We start from the raw sequence: 25,056 nt of genomic DNA, 5'->3' as shown, positions 1-25,056 counted from the left end.
TTTTACATTAATTTATTTCACTGTTAATAATAGTATTACACCATACTACTAATAAGTGCCTTCTCTTCTCCCAACAGCAATAGTAAGATCTCTCCACAGGTGTTCAATGGGATTTAGACCCGGACTCATTGCTGGCCACTTCAGACCTCTCCAGCGCTTTGTTTCCATCCATTTCTGGGTGGTTTGTGACATTTGTTTGGAGTCATTTTCCTGTTGGAAGACCCATGGCCTAGGACACAAACCCAGTTTTCTGACACTGGACCCTATATTACAACCCAAAATCCTTTGGTAATATTTCACGATGCCTTGTACACAGTTAAGGCACCCAAGCAACCCTAAAACGTTATTGAACCTCCACCATATGTGACGGTCTGGTCTGTGCTCTTTTCTTTGTAGACCTCATTCTGTTTTCGGTAAACAGTAGAATGATATGTTTTACCAAAAAGCTTTATCTTGGTCTCATCTGTCCACAAGACTTGTCCCAGGAGGATTTTGTCTTATTCATGTAAATTTTGGCAAACTGTAGTTTAGTTTTTTTGTGTCTCTGTGTCAACAGTGGGGTTGAAACATGTGAATGTGTGATGTAACCTCTTGCTATCTCATAGCTTACATTTGTTCATGCTTTTTATATTATCTCACCTTATACAAAACCATTGATTGTTAAGACCCCAGGACACCCTGTAGAGTACAAGAGGCCTCTATACCAGGGGGTGCCCTCAGGGCCTGGTTGTTGGCTGACTCCAAGATAAAAGAATCAAACATTGTGTATAAAGTACAGTACTCTGACTGCACAGAAACATGACCATTTTATTTTTGGATTTTGCAGTCAAGATCATGTGCTCAACCCATCCCTTAGGGACAAAACATAAAAACAATTCTATAGGCACATTCAGTTTGTAGACATTCAGGAGCCTTATTTTGCTACAGAACAGCAGAAAGACAAAGTTGAACCTCAGGTTCTTTCCATGGCTTAAAGGGGCTGTTGGGGAAGTTAAATTTACCCAACTCCTTCGGCGGTTTCTTCATAAGGGAGAACTACGTAATGAGAAGCGGCCCCCTGAGTCACACCAGATTCTCCTCATTTCACAGGTAACTTTAGTACAGCCAGACCATTGGAAAATTCAACATTACAATCCTAAATTTAGACAGCACAAAACTAAGTTAGGCCTTTTGCAAACGACCTTGGCGGAGATCAGTGTACTATCTGCGTTTTTCCTGGATAGCACACTGACCCATTCATTTCTATGGGCCTGTACACATGACTGTGAATTACTGTCACGTGTGCGGGCCGACAGTCCGGGCCACAATATAGAACATGTTTCATTCTATTTTCTATCCTGTCCTATTTTGTGGCCCTGTTTCCGTGTCTTCTATTCATTTAACCACTTCAGTACCGGGCCAATTTGTGGTTAAGACCAGACACATTTTCGGGTTTTTTTTGTATGTGCGGTTTTGAGGGCTGTAACATTTTTCTCGTACGTCTCATTTAACTAATTTTTGCATCTTTTTTAAGGGACACATAGGGCTTTATTTTTATGTTGTTTTTATTTTCGAATGTGTTTTAATTTTTTTTTTTTATATCCGGGAAAATATAAACATAATAGGAGGGAAATCGTGTCTGGTATTCACTTTTTTTTTTTAATTTAATAACTAGAGATGAGCGAACACTGTTCGGATCAGCCGATCCGAACAGCACACTCCCATAGAAATGAATGGAAGCACCTGTGATGCTGACTTTGCCAGCGGCCGGCCGACGTCACTGTGTTCGCTCATCTCTATTAATAACACAAAGCGCTAAAAAAAAACAAAAAAAAAAAAAACAACTTTATAAAATTGTTTCTTCTCTCCGTTACGGTAATTTTTATTTTGTATGTTGTTGTCGGGGGTGGGGCTATAACCTTTAATAACAGCGTTTTATTAGCGTATTATTTTATTTTCATTTTTTTTTACCTTTATTATAATTCTATTTTTATTTTCAGATTGTGTCCCCATAAGGTGATAAGAGACCTTTGGGGACATCTGATCACTTTTTTTTTTTGTTAGGGAGGCCGATTTCCCCTATAACTGAGGCTGCTACATTTAGCCTCAGTTGCAGGAGGAATCCAGCCTCCTGGACACTGTTCTTTAGACTTACAGAGCTGATCTGGGTCCTGTAGGACCGGGCGAAACTCAGGCATGTGAATCTTGGCTTAGTCAAAAGAAAGTAAAAAAAGACACCAGACCAGCTTGTGTACTATGTCACATTTTATTACCATACAGTAAAAGTATTAAAAAAAAAAATTCTTAAATTAAAAAAAACAGTGTCACCCCCAGGTACCTGGCTGCAGTTAAGTTACTACATAAGTGTGCAGTTGTGCATTTGGCTTGGTCTCTGGATACTATGTCATCTTGGCTTCACCTCCTGCATCTCTCTCCCGGTCTATCCCGCTACTAGCTCACCTACATTTTTCTTAGTCTTGGCAATTGAATAAACGCTGAGAAGCTATAAGGCCTATCCATAAAATGTCCAGTATAGATTTAGCTTAATCCTGATAGAGGTCCGTCTCTTACATAGCGAATCCACCTTTTGGCTCTTTGTTATAAGGCTTTGAAGGAGTCCTTTAAAAAATGTCTTCACAGACAAAACGGAAAAAATTGCTTTAAAAAGAAAAGTCCTTAAAATGCAATTAAAATCCACAAGGCCAATATGGAGGAGTCTTATCCTTCATTAGGAGTTATCTTCAATTGATCACTTGGTCGTCTTCAACTTCAGTTCTGGAGGAAAGAAGAAGCAGATTGGTGGTCAATGATGGAAGAGGACACCAGTCATATAAGGGGGCAGATAAACTCTGCCCCATACTCAAAAATGGTAAAAGGGATTGTCTAGCCTCAAATGAAGAGTTTTTCACTATGTGATACGGTTCGACATGTGGACCCTGTACAGATCAGCTGTTCAGGCAGCTGCTGGAAGTGCACACAGCACCCACTTCTATACAAGTAATAGCTGCAGTACTGCCATTCCCCAGGACCACCGCTGTGCCACGTCACTCCCGTTACCTGCGCACACCCCACCGTGCACTAGCAGCTTCCTGCACAGCTGATCTTTATGGGGTCCAGGTGTCAGACCTATGACACATCACATACAGAATAGAGATGAGCGAGCACGCTCGCATAGAAATGAATGGACGTAGCCGGCATGCAGGGGGTTAAGCGGCCGGCCGCCGTCAAAGCGAAAGTACCAGGTGCATCCATTCATTTCTATGGAGCGTGCTGTTCGGATCGGCTGATCTGAACAGTACTCGCTCATCTCTAATACAGACGGATGAATTCAATGTGGGGTCAGACAGTGGACAATACTTACGGAGAAGAACAGCAGCAAAACACAGAACAGTTAGCGGAGTTTGGAGTCCGGAACTTCCCTGAGCTGGGGCTGTCCTTACACTCCGCTATATACTGGTAAAGTGCGGACACGTTCTCTTCGCCTGCATTCTGAAACTGAGGAAACACAGAAGACATCAGCGTCGATGCGGCATGATACAACTGGCCATAGTCACCGACTACCCTATACAGTTACCTTGATTGTCTCGTAGGCTCCTGTGATCAAGGCAATGAAGAGACTGAGCACCATGTAGATAAAGAGACTGATAAAGGTGTAGAGGTAAAGCTGGCTGAACAGCCACACCAGGTTACTGCTGTACTGCATCTCAGCAAAGGTAACAAACATGTCGTCTCCATTTATGAGAGAGAAGAGGCATTCGGACACCATGGAGAGAGAACGGAACTGGGAAGAAAAAAAAAAAAAAAAAAAAAAACACACAACACAAGGTTACTACAAACGTGGGAAGAAGAACCAGACATGGAGAACGAATGCAATGAAGGAGAAATGTCCTCACCTTGACATGATAGGGTCCGAGAACTATCCAGCCGCAGAAGCAATACCCCAGATATATGACCGCCGCACAACAACAGAAGCGGATGACGTCCGGTAGAGCCACTCGGAGTGTGACAATGAGAATCTACAAGATAAAGACAAGATGTAAGACACTAAGCAGACCAGGATTACCAAGCCCTGGCAGAATAACTGGGCACCATATTCTGGTATTGGTAAGGCAGAGGTCATTGACAACAATGGTGGCGGCGGCTCACATGGGCACATTTCAGCACCTCTATTACTGTATTAGGTCCCTAGGTCACAGCTTGTTTAGGTCATTAGACTCGCTCAGGCCATAACTCTAATAAGAGCACAGAAATGTGAGGATCTGGCCTAAGGATATGCCAAAGACAAGTAAATGTCGCATTTCACGGTCTTAGGAATTCTCAATACTTAGACCTTCTGTACACAGGGTAATACAGTCCAGAAAATCCAAACCATATATTGCCCCCATTACCTAATATCTGTTCTGAACACTGGGACTCCTTGCACTGCAGTGAGTTGGATACTAGGAGTCCCTGCCCTCCCATAGCTTTACTGTCCTACATTATATAAATCACAGGCAAACAAGAACTCCTAGCACTATCACTAGAATACTTGGAGTCCCAGTCTCTGGACCAGACTCAGTCCAAGAAATGCGACCTACACAGTCTGGAATTTAGAGACCATATTTGCCCATGTGCAAGACGTCTTCGAGGTACCATATAGCCCGTACAAGTCCGTAAAAGTTGCAGAACCCTACTAACAGTAGTCCTGTATCCATTTCGAAATACTCACATTATACTTCTGGAAGAAGCTCAGATACCGGATAACTCCAACCCAAACCAGCAAGGTTGAGGTTCCTAACAAGATGCTGCAGACATCGTAACTGGCAAAGGTCTAGAACACGGGAATACAAGGCACAGAAGTGTGAGGGATTAGATGCAACAAGACACAGTATGAAGTCATTCACATGTGCAGCTCAGGGCAAGGCTCCTAAAAAAGTGTCTTTGTACATATAAGAAGTGTCCCCTGATCACAATAGTCCCTGTGCACCCCCACCCCTTTGAGACTGCTGTCATTTGTTGTAAAATCTGGCAATAAGAATAAATTAGTTTTGGTATTGCAGTACAATTCCATAGATTTCAATGAAGCAGACGATCCTATTAGGAGTATATAGAAATTTGATGCTGATTTGGAGGTGGATTCAGTCTCCGAATCAGCAGCAGATTCCGCTCTCCATTGTTTTCAATGAGAGAAAGACATCGCAGCAGGACGCAAAAATATGCCAAGGTGAATGGGCCTCATCGGCAACAGAACTAAATGCTGATGCCCTGTGCTGGCATCCTGTCACAGGTACCAGCGGACGAAAATGAAGAGGAATACCTCTGCATTTCCCGCTGGGTGAACAACCTCTTATTGTATATGACGATGTGAAGAGTAGCCATAGCGCCACATCAGAGGTACCTTGGATTCAATGCCAATCTTCATGACGGTCCCCGACACAGTGAGAAAGTCGCTGAGGATGAGCAGCAGGTACCAACCATTCACAAACTCCATCCGGTCAGACAAGGAGACTGCCAGGCAGTGACGAGACTGAACAAATTTTGCAAATTCCTATCAATTTGGAAAAAGACGTGATATTAGTCACAGCCCAGGTCACACAACCACCCCCTGTGAACACAAGACCCAGCACCTACACTCTGCAGTTTCAGGCCTCGGAGGATGGATCTCGCGCACAGGATGAAGGAAAGGATGCAGGAAATTATTACCAAGATGTCAAATGCCAAACGAGAGTGGTTGTCAGCTGTTGGGAGATATGGCACATTCAAATATCACCACTAGGTGGGGCTGAAGTGTGAGGCAGGAGGTAGCCAACTAATAGTTAAAAGATGAGCAAGCGTGCTCAGGAGCAAGCAAGCGAGGTAATTGCAAGTCTCCAGATTTCACTCTGCTATATGATCTACTTACTACACAGCTTTTGGAAGATAATAAAAAGAAAAGCGTGCTGATTTAGTGCTTACCTCTTCCATAGACACTTGGATCCTTGCACTCCTTAATGGTCGCTTCGTTGTCCAGTTTTATTTTCACTCTTCCGCTGTGCGCTTGGTTATCAAATACGATCTGCACCAAGATAAAGAGAGACATGGTGATTATATATATGGTTATATATACAGTCCTATGAAAAAGTTTGTGCCCCCCTATTAATTTTAATCATTTTTAGTTATAAATATTTTGGTGTTTGCAGCCGCCATTTCAGTTTGATATATCTAATAACTGATGGACACAGTAATATTTCAGGATTGAAATGAGGTTTATTGTATTAACAGAAAATGTGCAATATGCATTAAACCAAAATTTGACCGGTGCAAAAGTCTGGGCACCTCAACAGAAAAGTGACATTAATATTTAGTAGATCCTCCTTTTGCCTCTAGTCGCTTCCTGTAGCTTTTAATCAGTTCCTGGATGAAGGGATTTTGGACAATTCCTCTTTACAAAACAATTCACGTTCAGTTAAGTTTGATGGTCGCCGAGCATGGACAGCCCGCTCTCAAATTATCTGAAAACAAAGATTGTTCAACATAGTTGCTCAGGGGAAGGATACAAAAAGTTGTCTCAGAGATTTAACCTGTCAGTTTCCACTGTGAGGAACATAGTAAGGAAATGGAAGACCACAGGGACAGTTCTTGTTAAGCCCAGAAGTGGCAGGCCAAGAAAAATATCAGAAAGGCAGAGAAGAAGAATGGTGAGAACAGTCAAGGACAATCCACAGACCACCTCCAAAGAGCTGCAGCATCATCTTGCTGCAGATGGTGTCACTGTGCATCGGTCAACAATACAGCGCACTTTGCACAAGGAGAAGCTGTATGGGAGAGTGATGAGAAAGAAGCCGTTTCTGCAAGCACGCCACAAATAGAGTCGCCTGAGGTATGAAAAAGCACATTTGGACAAGGCAGCTTCATTTTGGAAGAAGGTCCTGTGGACTGATGAAACAAAGATTGAGTTGTTTGGTCATACAAAAAGGTGTTATGCATGGCGTCCAAAAAAAAAAAACAGCATTCCAAGAAAAACACTTGCTACCCACTGTAAAATTTGGTGGAGGTTACATCATGCTTTGGGGCTGTGTGGTCAATACTGGCACCGGGAATCTTGTTAAAGTTGAGGGTCGCATGGATTCCACTCAGTATCAGCAGATTCTTGAGAATAATGTTCAAGAATCAGTGACGAAGTTGAAGTTACGCCGGGGATGGATATTTCAGCAAGACAATGATCCAAAACACTGCTCCAAATCGACACAGGCATTCATGCAGAGGAACAATTACAATGTTCTGGAATGGCCATCCCAGTACCCAGACCTGAATATCATTGAACATCTGTGGGATGATTGGAAGCGGGCTGTCCATGCTCGGAGACCATCAAACTTAACTGAACTTGAATTGTTTTGTAAAGAGGAATGGTCCAAAATCCCTTCATCCAGGATCCAGGAACTGATTAAAAGCTACAGGAAGCGACTAGAGGCAAAAGGAGGAGCTACTAAATATTAATGTCACTTTTCTGTTGAGGTGCCCATACTTTTGCACCGGTCACATTTTGGTTTAATGCATATTGCACATTTTCTGTTAGTACAATAAACCTCATTTCAATCCTGAAATATTACTGTGTCCATCAGTTATTAGATATATCAGACTGAAATGGCTGCTGCAAACACCAAAATATTTAGAGCTAAAAATGATAAGATTAATAGGGGCCCAAACTTTTTCATAGGACTGTATGTTGCCAAAACACACAAAAACCCCTTCAAGGATCAGAGCTGCTACAATACAATGCAATTACCCCAATTGATTTTTTAAAGGCAATGTGTCAACAAAAATTTTCACTCTTGCTTTTAACCCTAATAGCCTGTCCCTTGCCAATTTAGTAGGAGATTTCTTTGCATTTGTTACAGGCTATTTGCACCACTATTCAAATGGGGGGGGGGGGGGGAGAGATTGGGGACCTGCGGTGGGACCCTCAGCGACCAGGCACTTACTCCCTATCCTGTGAACAGTCTTGTTCTAGAACACAGCCACCCTACCCATTGCTACAAGCCCTTATGTATACTCACAGTGATGGTGAACGTGTAACAGTCGGGTAACTCATTATTAATGATGGTCTGGATGTTAATGGCTTTTAACTGAAATTGTATTGTGATGTTTATCAACCTAAAAAGAAGAAAAAATAAAATTTTACACCTGGAAAATCAGTTTAACCCCCCTATGATCCTGATGAACTATTCCTTCAATTGGTTATCAATACTAAATCGGTGAAGCCCAACACCCAGGACCCTGCTGATCAGCTGTTTGAAGATCCCGCAGCACTTGAGGGTGCTTACTCTTCTCAGGCCAACATCATATTCACACATGGCCATGCTAAAGCTCAGTGCCAGGGGCGTAGCTATAGGGAAAACAGCGATAGTCACTACTGAGCTCTGTACCCAGAATGCGACCCAATATTACATATTTAGTACTGGTACCCATGATCTTCAATTTATGCCTCTGCTCAACTGCATCCAAATAAATGGGTCTTAACTGCAATACCAAGAACAGCCACTATACAGTGTGTGGCGCTGTATTTGATAAGTAGTGAAGAGGATACAGCAATCAATATCTTCATATCCCCCCCCCCCCCAAAAAAAAAATAAAAAAAAATAAATGCATTTTTCTTCTTTTTAGAACCCCGTGTTGCGGTTCCTCTGTTATTCCTCCTGACAATGTAGGGAAACCATCTCAAGCACAAAGTGTATTATGAATTTAGTACAAGCTGGATGAGTATATGGATGCAGCAGAGCTATAGGGTTTCTGCAATCCTAGATAAAATTACTTTGCATGTGTGACATTCTGCAGCAATGCTTACTTGTGAAACTTAATGGTAAAATTCCTGTAGTGGTGAGTGGTCTCGCTGGGGTCTGCGTATACACAATCTAGAAGAAACAGTATATGGAAAGTCAGTACTTACATGTATATAAACTATATACAGCAGTATATTCCAATAGAAGCCACGTAACACATGTATACCTGTGACAACCTTGGGATCAATATTGAACGTATCATTGGCAGGATCGATGTGGCCCTTGCGGTAATAATACTGACACATGGAGAGAGACGTTTGGTTGTTGAACTGTGCGTATGCATACCGAGCTGTGGTTTGGGATGGAAATGTGACGTACTGTAATATAATAGGAGGAAATAGGAGTTAGTACATGTAATATAAAAGGTAGACTAACAGAAGTGACCATATTGGGCATCTGGCCCTGTATGTGGCAAATTGATGGTTGCCCAAATCCCATATCATTACTTGCATAAGCCCCATTCAGAAAACGGGGCGAGCCAGCCAAGCCGCGGCAAGGGGGGGGGCGAGCCAAGCCGCGGCAAGGGGGGGCCCAAGCTGCGGCAAGGGGGGGGGGGGGGGCGAGCCAAGCCGCGCATTCCTCATGACATAATTTGGGAATTTTTTTTTTTCCTTAGATTTTCAGAACATTTTTCTGAGTTTTGCTGTTCCTGTTATTCTTTATAGAAAATTCAGCGGCCAACACTGTTGCCTCACAGCACCGGTATTCTGGGTTCAAATCCAACCAAGGACAACATCTGCATGGCATCTGCATAGGGCTCATTCACATCTGCGCCCGGTCTCCGTTCATGCAGGTTTCCGTTTCCTGCACAAAATTGAGCAGGAGACGGAAACCTGCAGAACTCTTTCAAACCCATTCATTTGAATGTGTTTGAAAGGTGTCCGGCCGTGAGCAGCGGTGAGCGTTTTATGCTCTCCTCCGTGAAACCATTTTTTTTTTTTTTTTTTTAAATCGGACATGCAGTACTCAGTGTCCGGTTTAAAAAAAAAAAAAAAAAAACACGGTTTCGCGGCGGAGAGCATAAAACGCTCACCGGCGCTGAAGTGCAGGAATAGCTAGCCTCTCACCTGATCTACTGCATAGTAGAGATAGTCGTAGACGTCGTCCTGGGTGTAGACGGCATAGGTCTTATCGGAATCGTCCGTGTAATCCTTCAGGAAGAGATGTTTAAAGGCCACGGTGTTCTCTTCCTTGAACTGGACGACCATCTGATTACTGAGGCCAAACAGGATGAGCTGCAGGAGACAGGACAGAGGGACGTGAGGTCTTATCACATACGTAGCACCAGTACAATGCTAAGAACAGGTCTCGCTGATGCCAGGGCGATATGTGCTCCATATCTGCACAAGAGAGGCCTTTGCATCCTCTATCAGCTACTTCAGCTTATCCTGAGCTGACACCAGCACTACACTGGACACCACTGATAATATAACCAGAATGTATAAGACGCTGATGGTCCCTAAATGGGTACTGGATGATAACATGACAGTACTTTCTTATAGCAGAAAAAATAAAAGTTCTTCCTAGCAAGACAATAACTAAGCAGTATTAGAGAGATCGGTCCTGTAGTCACGCTGTATCACCAGTATATACATATATAGAAATTGCCAAAGGGACAAGGGTGTTACTTTAACCTAGAAAAGTGCTACTGGCGTCATGTGAAAGCAGAGAGTCTCAGCTTTAATACAGCCAAAGCTACAAGATTGGTAGCAGAACAGAAAAGGGAATGTGATTTTATATGGCACTACAAGCCCTTTTCAAGGTGTTATAAAACCATAGATACAACTATTTGAAGTAACAAGCCCCTTGGCAATTTCTATATCTGTATATATTGGCAATACAGAGCAAATATGGGATGGAACTCCCTAACATTGCTTAGTTGGAGAGCTACTAGGGATAACTTTAGAGCTTGTTTTCTACTGAAAAAAGTAGAATAGGTTAATAAAGTATATCACAAAAAATATTCAACAAACCCCACAATGAGGAAAAAAAACAACCCTGAAATGACAGTTACATTTTAAGATGTTTGGAACTTTTGTAATACCTGTACGGTGACCAACATGATCTTGATAAGCTGCAGGGCCAGCTTGTAAGGTTTCCTCCCCTTGGCTCTGTACTTGTCACAAGGGCTCATGAAGAAATATTTCAGCCGCCGCCGAAGCTGAACCTCTTCTGGATTGGATCCTTCACACAAACTGGAGCCATAGCAGGGTGATGGAGACAGGAGGCGCTGACGTTCAGCTAGAAAACAGATTGATAAACTGGTGAGAACATCTTAATGCGTCGGTACATTCTATGCTATCAAACAGGTACCTTGTAAAGCGTTACAGCAAGTGTTTTCTTGGCTAGAGTCCTAAGATTTGGACGGTAGACCCTCCCGTCTTATTTCGATTGACCGCTTCAGCCCTCCCATGAACCATTTAGTTTTGGCAAGCATACGTGGAGCACCACACCACTGATGTCCACAGAAGTCACCAAGTAGGTTTGAGGACCACAGTCATGGAGACTCCAAGTCTCACGTCATGAACCAGCTTGCAAATAGTCTGGACAACAAATTCATTTTGTCCCGGCAGCCCATACCCAGACCTATATACATCCTTAAGGAACAGACTGCAAGATCTGACTACTCCGAGTTTGTAGTCTGTTCCATGGAAACAGAAGATAGAACAGGAGCTGTACACAAAATTGCAGGATTTTTTTTTTTTTTTTTTAATTATTTGAACAGTGGCTTCCTTTTTCATTTTAGAGGAGTCTACCTAATTCACTGCCAATTTTCTATGCATGCATGACCCAGCCAAGCCGAGTGTTTGGCCAGTGAATACACGCAGTTCATGCTTTGGCTCTTCTCTCCATATGATCCTTGTTCTAAACTACTGATAAGCAGCTTCAGAGATGTCAGCCGGCCGATTATCTATGAACGTCTATGAATGTGTTGGCTGGTGCTAGAACCACAGATTGATCTTTTAAGGTCTCACTGCTGAAAACCAGGATGTAGCGGTGATCCAGTACAGTAGATGGAAGACATCAATGAGTCTTAACCACATTCATGGCAAATGAGGACTCCGATGAGTGGGAGCGCCAGACTAAAGAATATGCCAGAAGTGGGTCAGTACAGAACAATGGGCCATTGACATAGGCCTTACAGGACGTGAGCAGCAGTGTGAAGGGAGCAGCAAATATATGGAGGACTATAAGCAAAGACAATGACGTTACACGAAATTCCAGGTCAAGTGGAAAAATGCAAAATCTGCTACAGTCTACATGTGAAGATGAGACACAAAAATCATAAAGGATAGTAACACATAGGTCCCACAATGGAAAATAAAATTGTACTAAAAGATAAGAAACAAGGAAAGGGGGTTACAAATGAACCTCATGAAAATTAGCATTATGGAGCTGTTATTACACATTATACATAGAAAAATATATACATAAAGTATATATTGTATTTCTCACAAGGGCCACAAGAGCAGATACAATAGGGCGATTTCCTATTTCCTGTCAGTCACTCTTCTGCTTTGCAGTGTAGACTGAGACAGGCTCAGAAGAGTCATGTCATTATCATAAGGTATATTACTTAATAACAGCTCAATTATCCTGCTGAAAGCCTAGAGAGGAGGTAGAACCACACCATCTTGGAGATCAATAGTTCTTCTGGTTCAACAGAGGACCAGAACATCGTTGGATGAAAAAGTCAGGCTTGCAAAACATCGGACGGACTGTGCTGGTGCCTCAGAATAAAGATTTCCATGCAGATGTGAGCATGGCCCAACGTTTTTTTTTTCTACAGTTACATCCAATAGAACGTTACAAGTTCTCCATGACTAGATATTGATGGCCTATCCTTAGACTTGATCATCAATATCAGATTCCTGAGGGTGTAATGTGCGATACCTCCACCGATTGACTGTTCTTAGCCAGAAGTCGATTTCACCATACACCGTGCAGCGGCCATGCTGCGGTAGTGGGGCCCCCACTCCAATTTCTCCTACCTCAAGTCTCCATGACCCTACTGTAAAGAGCATCTTAGAAGGACTATGAACACTATGCTCCTAAGGCTACACTCCTATCGATGGCTGGCATGGCCAGTCACTATGTAGGCCCAGAACATCCAGTACTAGCGATCACAAAGCTGAAAAACTTGGGATTCATATTGGTCTAAATAAAATGGCTGCCTCGACTAGATGATAGTGAGACCACCACCACTAGTATCAACGCGGGTCCCACAATCACAAAAGAGTGGCTGCTGCAAGTCAGTTAAACGGCCAAAGTGTTTACATATCGGGGTCACATGAAGCTCAGATAGGACTTTTCTCCATTTTCACCCAATGCCACCAATTTTTTTTTATATTTTTTGTTTACTACCCCTGTATTGCACAGGGACAGTAGATGGCGGGACCTCCGTCCCCATTATCAGTAGTGGTCCCACCATCACAGAAGAGTCACTGCCGCCATTACAGGAGTGTTGTACACTACGCTTTAAGCCAATTTGAGGCGTGAATTGGAGAAAACTTGTTCAACCCAAAACAAAATCAGGAACTCGAGGCTGTATGGCAGCACGCAGAGGCTGTGCAGCTCATACTAAGAAGCCATACATGTGCGCAAGCCCCAAGTACTTAAAGTGTTACTGATACTATATAAATTAATTTATTATCACATCCGCCTTAGAAAAAGAGGAAGAGAAAGAACTACATTAGTGACTGGCTCGGAGTAGATCTCGGTTCTTGTAGTTGAGACAAACAGGACATGCAGAGTCAGCAAAATGTACTGCATACTGTGGATTTCCCTTCTCATCCTCTGATGACCTTATATCTAAAGGTATAGGTCATAGACACTTGTGCAGGCTATACACTGATGTGGAGAGCAAAAACAGTGCGAGAAGAGTCCAGGCTGCATGGGTCATTTTTTAGTAGCATCGACTTACATGAACTCTGAAGTTGTCTAAAATCTGTTCTAACAAAGTTTCCGGCTGTATCGCAGTCGCACCAAGAACAATACATCAAATTCTAGCCTAAAGCTGCGTAGTCCTGCAACTCCTTCCTTAATACAGATGAAATAGGAGTTGCATTGTAACCCCGATGGAACGACGACTGCAACTCCGAAATGCAAAAAGATCATTCACTTACATTAGTAAATTGAGTCACAGCGATCTTTGATCATATGGCACAAGTTGCACAAGCCTAATAGGTAGCCATACAGATTAAGTAACAGTCGGCTGCATAGTCTTATATACCCTACACATTTGGGAGAGGTGAATATGCCGGACATATTGAGGGAACCAAAGAATTAGGCATGAGCAGAAGTGAACCTACAAATCTATGAGGTTTACAGTACGTGAAATAGAAAATTGAATCTGCAAAAACTTCCCTATGTTCTGTGCTATATGTAAGGAAGATGCCCTCTGCTACAGATCTGCCCAGGGTCACCCAGAGCAGAACAGGGGAAGTATCTGACTACGACACACATCGAGGCGGGTTACAAGAATGTACCGAGTCATCATTCCCTTTGGGTGAAGAACTTGTTCCACCGGAAGTTCATAGCACATAGACTTGTCACTGGGAGCAAATCCAGAATTACAAGGGAGAAGGAGCAGGTTGTCACCTCGTAACAATGTCGCACGGGCCTATAATTATACGTCACCATAAACCTCTGCCACATAACACAGAAAATACTACTGTCCTTACAGCAATCACTTCCCCAGAGGTCACAGCCAAGTAGAACGTGGTGGGAAGAGGCCCCATTGTTTTGGCATAGGATTATGGTGTAGGACGAAAAGGATGTACCAAATTCAGCAGGTACCATTCCCATTTGGCCAGTTATGGCATAAGAGGTTAGGACTAGAGATGAGCGAGTACTGTTCGGATCAGCCGATCCGAACAGCACGCTCCCATAGAAATGAATGGACGTAGCCGGCACGCGGGGGGTTAAGCGGCCGACGTCAAAGCGGAAGTACCAGGTGCATCCATTCATTTCTATGGAGCGTGCTGTTCAGATCGGCTGATCCGAACAGTACTCGCTCATCTCTAGTTAGGACTAATTCATACAGAAGAACTCCACCTCAAAAATCAGCACCAAGCAACTCCAACTGGATAGACCACATTGTAGTCAATGGGGTTCCTTGGGCTCCACCATTTTAGTGGTTCATTTACCTGGATCTCCAACAAACCAGAAGAACATATACCGGTGCTAGTGTGAACCTAGAGTCAGGCTGAATAACTCCATGGTGTCTGTGGCTAATGAACAAGCGAATCCAAGATGGAAAGACCAAGCAGAGTGGGTCCCACCGGGTGGGAACTGGGAGAGAAAGCTGAGGCGGAGAGTAATCTCAAAATCCTCCATAGGAGTTCTTTGTCCTTGAGATTTTATACTATTTACTAGGATAAACCCCTTGACACAAAAATGATGAGATAGGAGGTGTTAAAGGGAATGTATTCTAACACTAAGGTTACTATTTTAGCAGAAAGACTCCATTCCCATGTATAGTATTACCCCCGAGGCAATACTGCGGTACCAGACACTTGCGGCCTGTCCCGTGCTCCTTCTCATGAGACTCTTATAGAAGACATAATATAATGTCTCATGTACATGATCAAAAATAGGAATTTTCCATAGTCATTATGAAGTTAGGTGCCGTCATCGAGAGCATAAAGGGGTTTTGTATCCTTAATCCGTGCCCTAGGTCATCCCAGAAAGAAGGCTTCCAACACGTCACATAAAGTGCACAAAAACGGTGTTCCCTGCACAGGATCGCAGTTCTTGTAGAACCTATGCTAGATAGAACATATCCCCTGTCCTGTAGATGTGAGATCAGCATTGGTTTTTGTGTGACAACCCCTATAATTGACCAGAACACACGTAAAGGATGGAGTTCACAAATTTACTGGTGGGCACCCAACTTTTTTGGGTTGTCGCCTATTGTTCGGGTCCTGGAATGGTCCGAGTGGATTCTAACTTCCATCAGAGTGTTGCACAGTCCCGGTCATAGGGCGACTGTAACTGGATTCCACACATATACAGAGATTTTAGCTACATCCCCTACCACAAAACCAAGGACTGCATCCTGCCATCTTGTTGCAAGTGAATGGGATTGCACTGCAACACTGAGTTCACAGTCCCATCAGGGTCACATCGTGAGCCCATTTATTTGCATTAGTGCACGTTTCCCAGGGAAAGATGAAGATCTTTGGTCATGCAACAGGAGACACAACCAAAATGGCCATCCAGCCCCAGCCTTATAGAGATGGATTAGTGGTAGCTAGAGATGAGCGAACACTGTTCGGATCAGCCACTCTGAACAGCACGCTCCCATAGAAATGAATGGAAGCACCTGGCACAGCGACCAGCTGCCGGCAAAGTCAGCGTCACAGGTGCTTCCATTCATTTCTGTGGGAGCGTGCTGTTCAGAACGGCTGATCCGAACAGTGTTCGCTCATCTCTAGTGGTAGCCCATAGTAAACCTCAGAAAACAGAACAACATATTGAGCTGTCCGGCCATCTCTGGGAGCCGAGTGCCCATCAATTCTCAGCGCAGCCAATATTCCGAAATGTTCCGTGTTATTGTATGGTGCTGCGGTATAAACGCCAACGGTGTTCGCTCATCCTGGGGTTACAACATCTTCCCCCCCAATCCCGTCATATGAACAGACTGAACTAATCCACAATTACAGATCTACTCCTCAGTGTTACAAGATGTGACCGCGGTAAGAGTAGATAAGAAGCCACTCTCATAAGAGAAAGAGTAAGGAATGCACAGTCTCAGCAGTTCTGTGGTCTGCCTACACCAATACAGTAGCCGACAATAGCCAGTTATTGTATTTTCCATAGTCTAATGGCTGCCCTTGGATTTAAGGCAGATTGCGACACACAATCCACGTGGAAATCCATGTCAAACCCAACAGGTGTGAACGGCTTCATTACTACAGGGTGGAAAATGCGTTGCAAAAGGTGAGAATCTGGAATGTATAAGGAAGCAAAATACCTGCCATGTCTATATATGTTTGTACTGGAGACCGTACACCTTGGTACTAAGTAAGACATACAAGTGACAAGTGAAGAGGGCAACTAAATAAGAGATGTGTAATATACCGTCCGATCCCAGCATAAAACCCAGACCCTCCCCAGACGACAGCCAAGACAATACAAGGTTTCATAGACTATTATAGTTCTAACTGTTGGTCCATTCACTTGGGATTTTTTGGAACTTTTATACTGAAGATCTATTCTTAGGACCAACTGAAGATAAGTTGGTCACTTGAGACCCCTGTGGTTGTTCCCCACGTGCTGCTACGGTTTCACAAGCTATGAGATATCACATTCATTGGATACATGGCCTGATTAGAGATCAGTCCCATTCAAGAGAATGGACTGAGCTGTAATACCAGATAGATCCACTATACAAATGTACGGCGCTGTTCCTGGTGCATACTGAGGAGGCTGCAGTGCTCACCCAAATGGTACAGCTTCTACAAACAGCTGATGGGTCGGGGACCCGGGTGTTGGACCCCTGCCAATCTCTACTTAATGGTCTATCTTAGGGTTGGTCAATTAATAAGTCCCAGGATCTGAGCTGTAATACTAGACATGGACAGATGGACACTGTTTTTGGGATAAAAGATCCCTTTATTGCACATCTGTCATTAGCATATAATAGTGTATATGATCCAGTTACATCCTCTAGCCCCCTTAGTACAGACTGACACCCTATATACAGATAGTAGAATTTTGCTGTCAGACAGAGAGCCATAAAGCAGGTTTCCCATTTATTTGTTCCTATGTATAGAAGAGCCAATATACTTGTTACGCACCCTAAAACCTAAACTAAACCCCCCTCGTAGAGAAAAATAACCTCCATGAACATTACAGACAAGCCCATGTAATTCAGCAGGACTGGTTGACTAATGTGTATGGGAACCTACAGACTCAGACGGAAGATGTTGAAGGGAAACCAGATCGGTACTGGAATTTCATCACCAAATCCTTTTGTCCTGGGTATAAGCCTAGATGTCTGACAATGGCTGACACCCGTCTCCCAGCTGATATCACATATAAACTGAGAACATACGTAGAGTCAGAAGGAATAGGGTTTAGCTGACAGCCACTCAAGGTGTACAGGGAACAAAGTGTAAGGCCAAGTTCACATCTGTATCACAGGACCAGAAGAATAGAAAAATTGTTCAATATTTTAGATCTGAAATTTGATTCTGTCCCACATAAAATGGGAATACTGGGATTAGGGGAAAATATCTGTAAATGGGTTAACGACTGTCTCCTGGGTTATTAATGATAGCTATTGTGGGTTACAGTCACCAGTGGGGTGCCACAGGGGTCAGTGCATGGGCTGAATTAAGAGGAACAGATGCCCAAAACAAGGATACAGTTTTACCTCTATACAAGTCACTGGTCAGTATCCATGTAGAATGGAAGGCCCGAGTCCATCATCAGTGATCTCCGAACCCTTAAATATCATTACAGGTACTAAAGAAGTTCACCCTGTATAGGCCTGGCTGTATAATACATGGACACTGCGAGGACTAATACAACTGAATGTGAAAAAAATTGGCATTTTTAAAACTAACGCAAGTCTATGGGGCTATTCACATGTCCATTTTCCTGGATCACTTAGGGTACATGCACATAACCATAGCGGTGTTTACTGCCCGCATTGAATTATCAGTATGTCATCCATAATCCCCCGACATACACGTATGGGCAAGTCTGTGCCCAAAATATAGACATATTATGCAGATGGTTTATACGACTCTGTAAAAAACAAGTGACCCAAGGAAACACATCAGCTGTGGAAACAGGACTGCTTCATCTGTAGGTCAGAGCATATGTACATCATTATGTGAACATAGACCAATAGTATCAATCACTGTGCGTGACCATATGTTCCTCCATAGGGCACTACGTTCTACCCCATCACCTTGTAACCTGGCATACAGAGGCCACATACTGGTAGATTTCTATGGGTACAATATTAGACTAGGGCTACACAGCAACTCTGACCAAGGCCAAAGATCATCATATAATTCTGCGACTCCCTCTCTAATGGTGAATGGGGTCCCTGAGGGTGCTGCAACTGCACCTTGTAGCTGCAAAACTACCCAGTAGTGCTGTCATAGCATCCTTAATATAGTTACAGAGTAACCAGGATAAGCCAAAGCAAAAGACTGCAAGTAATTTGCAACACAATGGCAAAATTGATGAGTACAGCAATACAACAAACACAGCTCTGCTGTCCCTGACACACTCCACTCTGCTGCACCTGAAACACTGAGTCTTGCTGCCCAGGCACACTCCACTCTGCTGTAATACAACAAACACAGCCCTGCTGCCCCTGGCACATACAGCCCTGCTGCAATACAACAAACACAGCCCTGCTGCCCCTGGCACATACAGCCCTGCTGCAATACAACAAACACAGCCCTGCTGCCCCTGGCACATACAGCCCTGCTGCAATACAACAAACACAGCCCTGCTGCCCCTGGCACATACAGCCCTGCTGCAATACAACAAACACAGCCCTGCTGCCCCTGGCACATACAGCCCTGCTGCAATACAACAAACACAGCCCTGCTGCCCCTGGCACATACAGCCCTGCTGCAATACAACAAACACAGCCCTGCTGCCCCTGGCACATACAGCCCTGCTGCAATACAACAAACACAGCTCTGCTGCCCCTGCAAACAAACACAGCTGCACTACACCTGACACACTCAGCCCTGCTGCAACACAACATACAGAGCCCTGCTACAGCCGGCACCCTGAGCCCTGTGTTCCCGGATACATAGCGTGCAGGCACAGTATGGAGGACACTACCCCCCGCACTACTACCTGCTCCTCCAGGCTTGGGGTTGTCGCTCAGGCTGCGGCTCCTGCGCAGTGAGCCCATCATGTCTCAGTGAGTGCCCGCTCCGGTGAGTGCTGTCTCATCCGCTCAGCCTCCGTCCCATGAGCTCTCCCTTCTGTCTGTCTGTCTCTCTCTCAGCTAACCACTGCTGGCAGGTCATATGACCAAAACAACTGCACCGCCCATGTCCACGTCACAGCATAGACCCCGCCTCCTGTCAGATACATAAGACTTGCGAAATGACGTCATGAGGGGGCGGCACTACGAGCCTCTTCCCTGTGATTGGCCAGTTTCCCAGTGTACTCTGCTGCTCCAGGAGTCGGAGGAATAAGCGATATGTTTGATCCGCTGGACACTCCCTTTAAGCTGTGATTGACAGGGGGATATGGCTGGATATTAGTTGGTCCCTGGTGAGGTTATCATGGGTGCAGCCCATAGACTGTTCACAGGGTGATGAATTGAATCCTTTAAATAGTCATTAACCTTTTAATGGTGCAATGTCCCATGTTCTGCAGGTGAAACTGCTGGCGCTTCTATTCTTCACATTATTACAGGGGTTATGGGAACTTTATAGTCCCCGCAGACCTCCCACCTTTCACAGGTCCAAAAGAGGGGCAACATTTGCGCTACACAGATTGCAACATGCAAATTTACATTGCATATGCTAAGCACATACCTCACAATATTCAAAGGATAGAAAGAAGGACATAATGTATGGTAGATTTAGCCCCACCCATGTCTATTTTGGCTCCGCCCATTACCATCCATTTTTCTTTGAGTGACATCATCACATTGCGTCTACAGCTGTCAGAGCGCCCTGGGAAAGGTGAAGCAGGGAGTGGACGGCTCCAGCTACAGCACTGTAGTCAGCCCATCTGCATCCTCTGAAGTCAGGACATACCTCCCATGACAGGACAGTGGGACAGCACCCAGAATCCAGGACTGTCCCGGGACAGGGACGTATGGTTTACTGATAAATAGACAACATCATATGATGGAGCTACAGAGCTGTGGCTGGAGCAGAGTTTTTAGGACGGTAGTTCCCGGTCAGTCAGTGCCTCCCTTACCGGGGCGGTATTCCTCCTAAAGTGTGCTTTAAGGTGTCTGCAATGCCCGGACTGTAGGGTGCAGTTCCAAAAAGGGTTAATATACAAGGTCATAGCCTCAAGGTCCATATAATGTTACTCTAAAAGTCTTCTCTTGCACAAAACTACCACAAACATGAGCAGGGATTACTCCCATCTCCTGACCGCTGAACAACAAGATGGTTGACTTCTGGCTGCCTGGGCCAATCTAACCAAGCACTGCACATTTCTATCTATTCCTGACACGGAGGAGAAGAATCCGTTGTGATCATTACAGAGAAGGTCCTGTCCTGCTTCATGCCATCAGAACAGAATGGAGCCCCCTACTGAAGTCAATGGGGGACAGAAGGCTCTCCTGGGCAGCTGCCATCTTTAAAGTGCTGTCATCTGCAGCATACAATTGCATCTCAATATATTAGAATATCATCAAAAAGTTGGGGGGGTTTAGTAAGTCAATTCAACAAGTGACCCCCATATATTATATTGAGTCATTACAAACAGAGAGAATGTTGAGGATTATGGCTTACAGCCGACGAAACCCCAAAAGTCATTATCTCAGAAAATTAGAATATTATATAACATCAACTGTAATATAATTATTTAAAGGGATTCTACCACTAAAAATCTTTTTTTTCCTTCTAGTTAACATGTCGAAATAGCCTTTAGAAGGGCTATTCGTCTCTTACCTTTAGAATCAGTCTCCGGTCCGCCATTCGGTAGAAATACCGTTTCTTACCGGTATGCAAATGAGTTCTCTCGCAGCACTGGGGGCGGGCCCCGGTGCTCAAATAGCACTGGGGGCGTCCCCAATGCTACCAGAGAACTCTCTCCAGCGACGCCTCCATCTTTTTCTGCAACCACCTCTTCTGCCGTCTTCTTCCGGCTGGGATCACGCTCCGCTCTTGCGCGCATGCGCAGTACGCTCCTGTACCTCTACGGAGAACTACAGGAGCGTACTGCGCATGCACGCAAGAGCGGAGCGTGACCCCAGCCGGAAGAAGACAACAGAAGAGGTGGTTGCAGAAGAAGATGGAGGCGTCGCTGGAGAGAGTTCTCTCGCAGCATTGAGGATGCCCCCAGTGCTGTTTGAAACTTCACACTAGACCTCAAGCAGCTTGGATTGTGTACAGCGGCCTCTCCGCTCTTCCTCCAGACTCTGGGACCAAACAAATGAAATGCAAAATTTACTTTCATCTAGAAACACCTCTGACCACTGAGCAACAGTCCAGTTCTTTCTCTCCTTGGTCCAGATAAGTCACTTCTGGTGTTGTCTATTGGCCATGAGTGGCTGACACATGAAGGTGACACTTGTAGCCCATGTCCTGGATACGTCTGTATGTGGTGGCTCTTGAAGCACTGACTCCAGCAGCAGTCCACTCCTTGTGAATCTCGCCCAAATTTTTGAACGTCCTTTTCTTAACAATCCTATCAAGACTGTGATTATCCCGGTTGCTTGTGCACCGTTTTCCACGACACTTTTTCCTTCCACTCTACTTTCCATTAATATGCTTTGATACAGCACTGTGTGAACAGCTTCTTTAGCAATGACCTTTTGTGGCTTACCCTCCTTGTGAAGTGTGGCAATGACTACCTTCTGGACATCTGTCACTTCAGCAGTCTTCCCCATGATTGTGTTGCCTACTGAACCAGACTAAGGCCTGGTTCACATCTGCATCGGTAATCCATTCAAGAGAGTTCCAACTGAATGGACTACTGAACGCATTGGCAAACAGTGTGCATTGAAAGCAAACGGACCCCACAGACCCATGATGGCGAACCTATGCCAGAGGTGGCACTCAGAGCCCTCTTTTTGGGAGCCCATCAGTGGAACAGATTATACTGTGCGGGGGCCACCATGGAGCAAATTGTACTGTGTGGGAATCACTGTGCAGCAGATTATACTATGTGGGGGCCACTGTGGAGAAGATTGTACTGTGTGGAGGTCACTGTGAAGCAGATTGGACTGTGTGGGGATCACAGTGGAGCAGAAAGCTCTATAAAGCCCCATTCATATGCCCATATTTTGCAGGTCTGTAATTGTGTGCAATTGTGGATCTGCACATTATTAAGGTTTAAGTTGCCGTGTCACTTTGTGATAAATTAGTGGATTTTGGGTTGCAGTTTGAGCACTCGGTCTCTAACGGTGCAAACGCGCGTGTATTTTTGCAAAATACACGTGTAAAAATAAGACTCCCATTGACTTCAATGACATTTTACAGGCGTATTTTTACAAGCGTATTTTTACAGGCGTATTTTTACACGTGTAAAAAAATATCATTGAAGTCAATGGGATAGCAAAATTTACAAGTGTAATTTTACTCTACAAAATAAGCTAGCGTTTACTCAGTGTGAACTTACCCTAGGGTGCATTCACACGGAATTGCGCGCCACATTTACTCTGTGTGAATGCACCCTAAAAGGTTCGCCATCACTGCCATAGACTATGATGGGGTCCGTGCGCTTTCTGCACAGTCTCCACATGCGGACAGGAAAGTAAATTGTGAACTACTTTTCTGACCGCATGTTCCGTGGGGAGATATCGCAGCAAGCACACGGACCCCATTATAGTCTATAGGATTTGTGTGCTTTCACTGCACACTGCTTGTCAATGCGTTCGGTAGTCCGTTCAAAATAATGACTTTTGGGTTTTCCTTAGCCGTAAGCCGTAATCATCAACATTAACAGAAAGAAACACTTGAAAAAGTTCTCTCTGTTTGTAATGACTCAATATAATATAGGGGGGGTCATTTTTTAATTGAATTACTTTTTATATAACTTATCTTTTCCTTATAATTAACATGCATAAAATCTTTCCACCCCTTAATGTTTGTCTTGAGTCATAAATATCTCAGTAATCCAGACAGCGAGCCATGTGTATTAGGAATCACATTAGTAGTATTAAGAAAAGTCCTAATTCTTAAGTACGGAAAGACTGTGCGGCTGATAGATTATACCATCCGACCAGTACAGGGAAGGCTTTACATTTTCCATCCTTATACAATTCTATGGAGTTTTACCCAACTCTCTCCATATTGATGGATATAGGTCCAGAATCAGATCACTAAAGAATGTGGACATGTGAGAAATTCATTCATTAAACATAATTATTCCAGGGCTTAAAGGAATCCAATTACCGTATATACTTGAGTATAAGCTGAATTTTTCAGCCCAGTTTTTGAACTGAAAAAGCCCCCCTCGGCTTTTCAGGTGCCGGCGATCCCTTGCAAAATGGCAGCACTGGGTGCTTTCTTGTGGACACTTACACGAGCATACTGAGCTTATTCGTGTACGCGGCCACAAGAAAATGGCCGCAGACATGCGCATTCGGCTCTGCCCCATGGCAGAGCCGACTGCACATGTGTGCCATTTAAAGCCAGAAAAAGCCATCAGAAGAAGATGTCGCAGAGAGGGCCTGCCAGAGGAAGACAGAGGCCGGCGCTGGAGCCCCCAGTGCTGCAAAAAAACTGCATAATGATGAAAACCGGGATATAGACGGACTGGCGGTGCAGAGAAGACTTCTAAAGGTAGGTGAAGAATAGCCTTTCTTAAGGCTATTCCTACGTGCTAGTCTTAAAAAATTAAAAACCCGACATTTGCCGTGTTATTAAGACGGATGTCGAAAGGGGGTTTCTGCTCATCTTCAGTCAGTCTGTTTGTTTATATAGAGTCTGTCTCCTATTCACCTCACACAGAAGTCTATGGAGAGGGGATGGGGAGGAGGAGACTGTTAGTTTATTTATTGCCTCATTCTGTGCAGTGGCACAGTCTTATCTTGAAACATAGCAGTTTCAGAACAGCTACAGAGTATAGCAGCTACATTTATTGATGTACCTATTCCAGCAGCCTCTTCTTCCTCTCTCGATAGACTTCTCTATAGAATGTAGCTCCATCTGATACACAGAGAAGAATTTTTTTAAATAAGTTATATCACAGAGTTTCTTATATTCACTTGTACTATTCATCTTGTCAGGGTCTGGGGTTGCTAGGTGGGGTGGCATAGACACAAAAGTCCAGATTCTTTAGTCCAAAACAAAGGTAGAGTTTATTTTCACTCAAAAAGGTAGTGCAGCAACAAAAGGAAACAATACAAAAATAAATCCCTGCCCGGCTAGGCTCTAACTAAACATAGAATAGGTTACCTCACCTAGAATAACAGAAATCTAAAATAGCCAGTAGAATCATTCAGGACACAGCTCCAAATATATGTTGGCTCTCCAGCCAAGCTCTGCCCACAGTCTGCTGCTGGAGCTGACTTCTTAAGCCTCCCTTGATGAGGAGACTCTCAACAGTTGAGTCGCTGCCGGAACATCCCCAAAGTGTGGACTGGAGGGGGGTGGAATGA

At 44.1% G+C, this 25,056-nt stretch overlaps 1 protein-coding gene across 1 annotated transcript; it reads right to left on the bottom strand.

Annotated features, from left to right (window-relative positions):
- Window positions 1-2,242: 2,242 nt before the first annotated feature.
- On the bottom strand, window positions 2,243-19,764 carry MCOLN1 (mucolipin TRP cation channel 1). Its single transcript, XM_075272854.1, has 14 exons — window positions 19,614-19,764; window positions 10,822-11,018; window positions 9,845-10,012; window positions 8,944-9,094; window positions 8,783-8,849; window positions 7,995-8,091; window positions 5,914-6,013; window positions 5,590-5,696; window positions 5,357-5,506; window positions 4,688-4,789; window positions 3,873-3,995; window positions 3,554-3,760; window positions 3,341-3,474; window positions 2,243-2,754 (listed from the first exon to the last, which is right to left on the bottom strand). The coding sequence occupies exons 1-14, from the start codon at window positions 19,672-19,674 to the stop codon at window positions 2,721-2,723; spliced, it is 1,698 nt and encodes a 565-aa protein (XP_075128955.1). The 5' UTR covers window positions 19,675-19,764; the 3' UTR covers window positions 2,243-2,720.
- Between the last annotated feature and the right edge of the window lie 5,292 nt (window positions 19,765-25,056).

The sequence above is a fragment of the Leptodactylus fuscus genome, chromosome 5 (genome assembly GCF_031893055.1).
Source record: "Leptodactylus fuscus isolate aLepFus1 chromosome 5, aLepFus1.hap2, whole genome shotgun sequence".
Classification (NCBI taxonomy): domain Eukaryota; kingdom Metazoa; phylum Chordata; class Amphibia; order Anura; family Leptodactylidae; genus Leptodactylus; species Leptodactylus fuscus.
Note: the sequence above shows the minus strand (reverse complement) of the source record. Positions and strands in the feature narration are given on the sequence as shown.

What these genes read in the sequence shown, in the direction of transcription:
- MCOLN1 (XM_075272854.1), bottom strand. Translation starts at nt 19,674, where the DNA reads ATGATGGGCTCACTGCGCAGGAGCCGCAGCCTGAGCGACAACCCCAAG. An exon ending in TCTACTATGCAGTAGATCAG is followed by an intron (nt 9,095 to 9,844) that starts GTGAGAGGCTAG and finishes ATTATATTACAG; the next exon opens with TACGTCACATTTCCATCCCA. An exon ending in TCCAAGTGTCTATGGAAGAG is followed by an intron (nt 5,697 to 5,913) that starts GTAAGCACTAAA and finishes ATCTCCCAACAG; the next exon opens with CTGACAACCACTCTCGTTTG.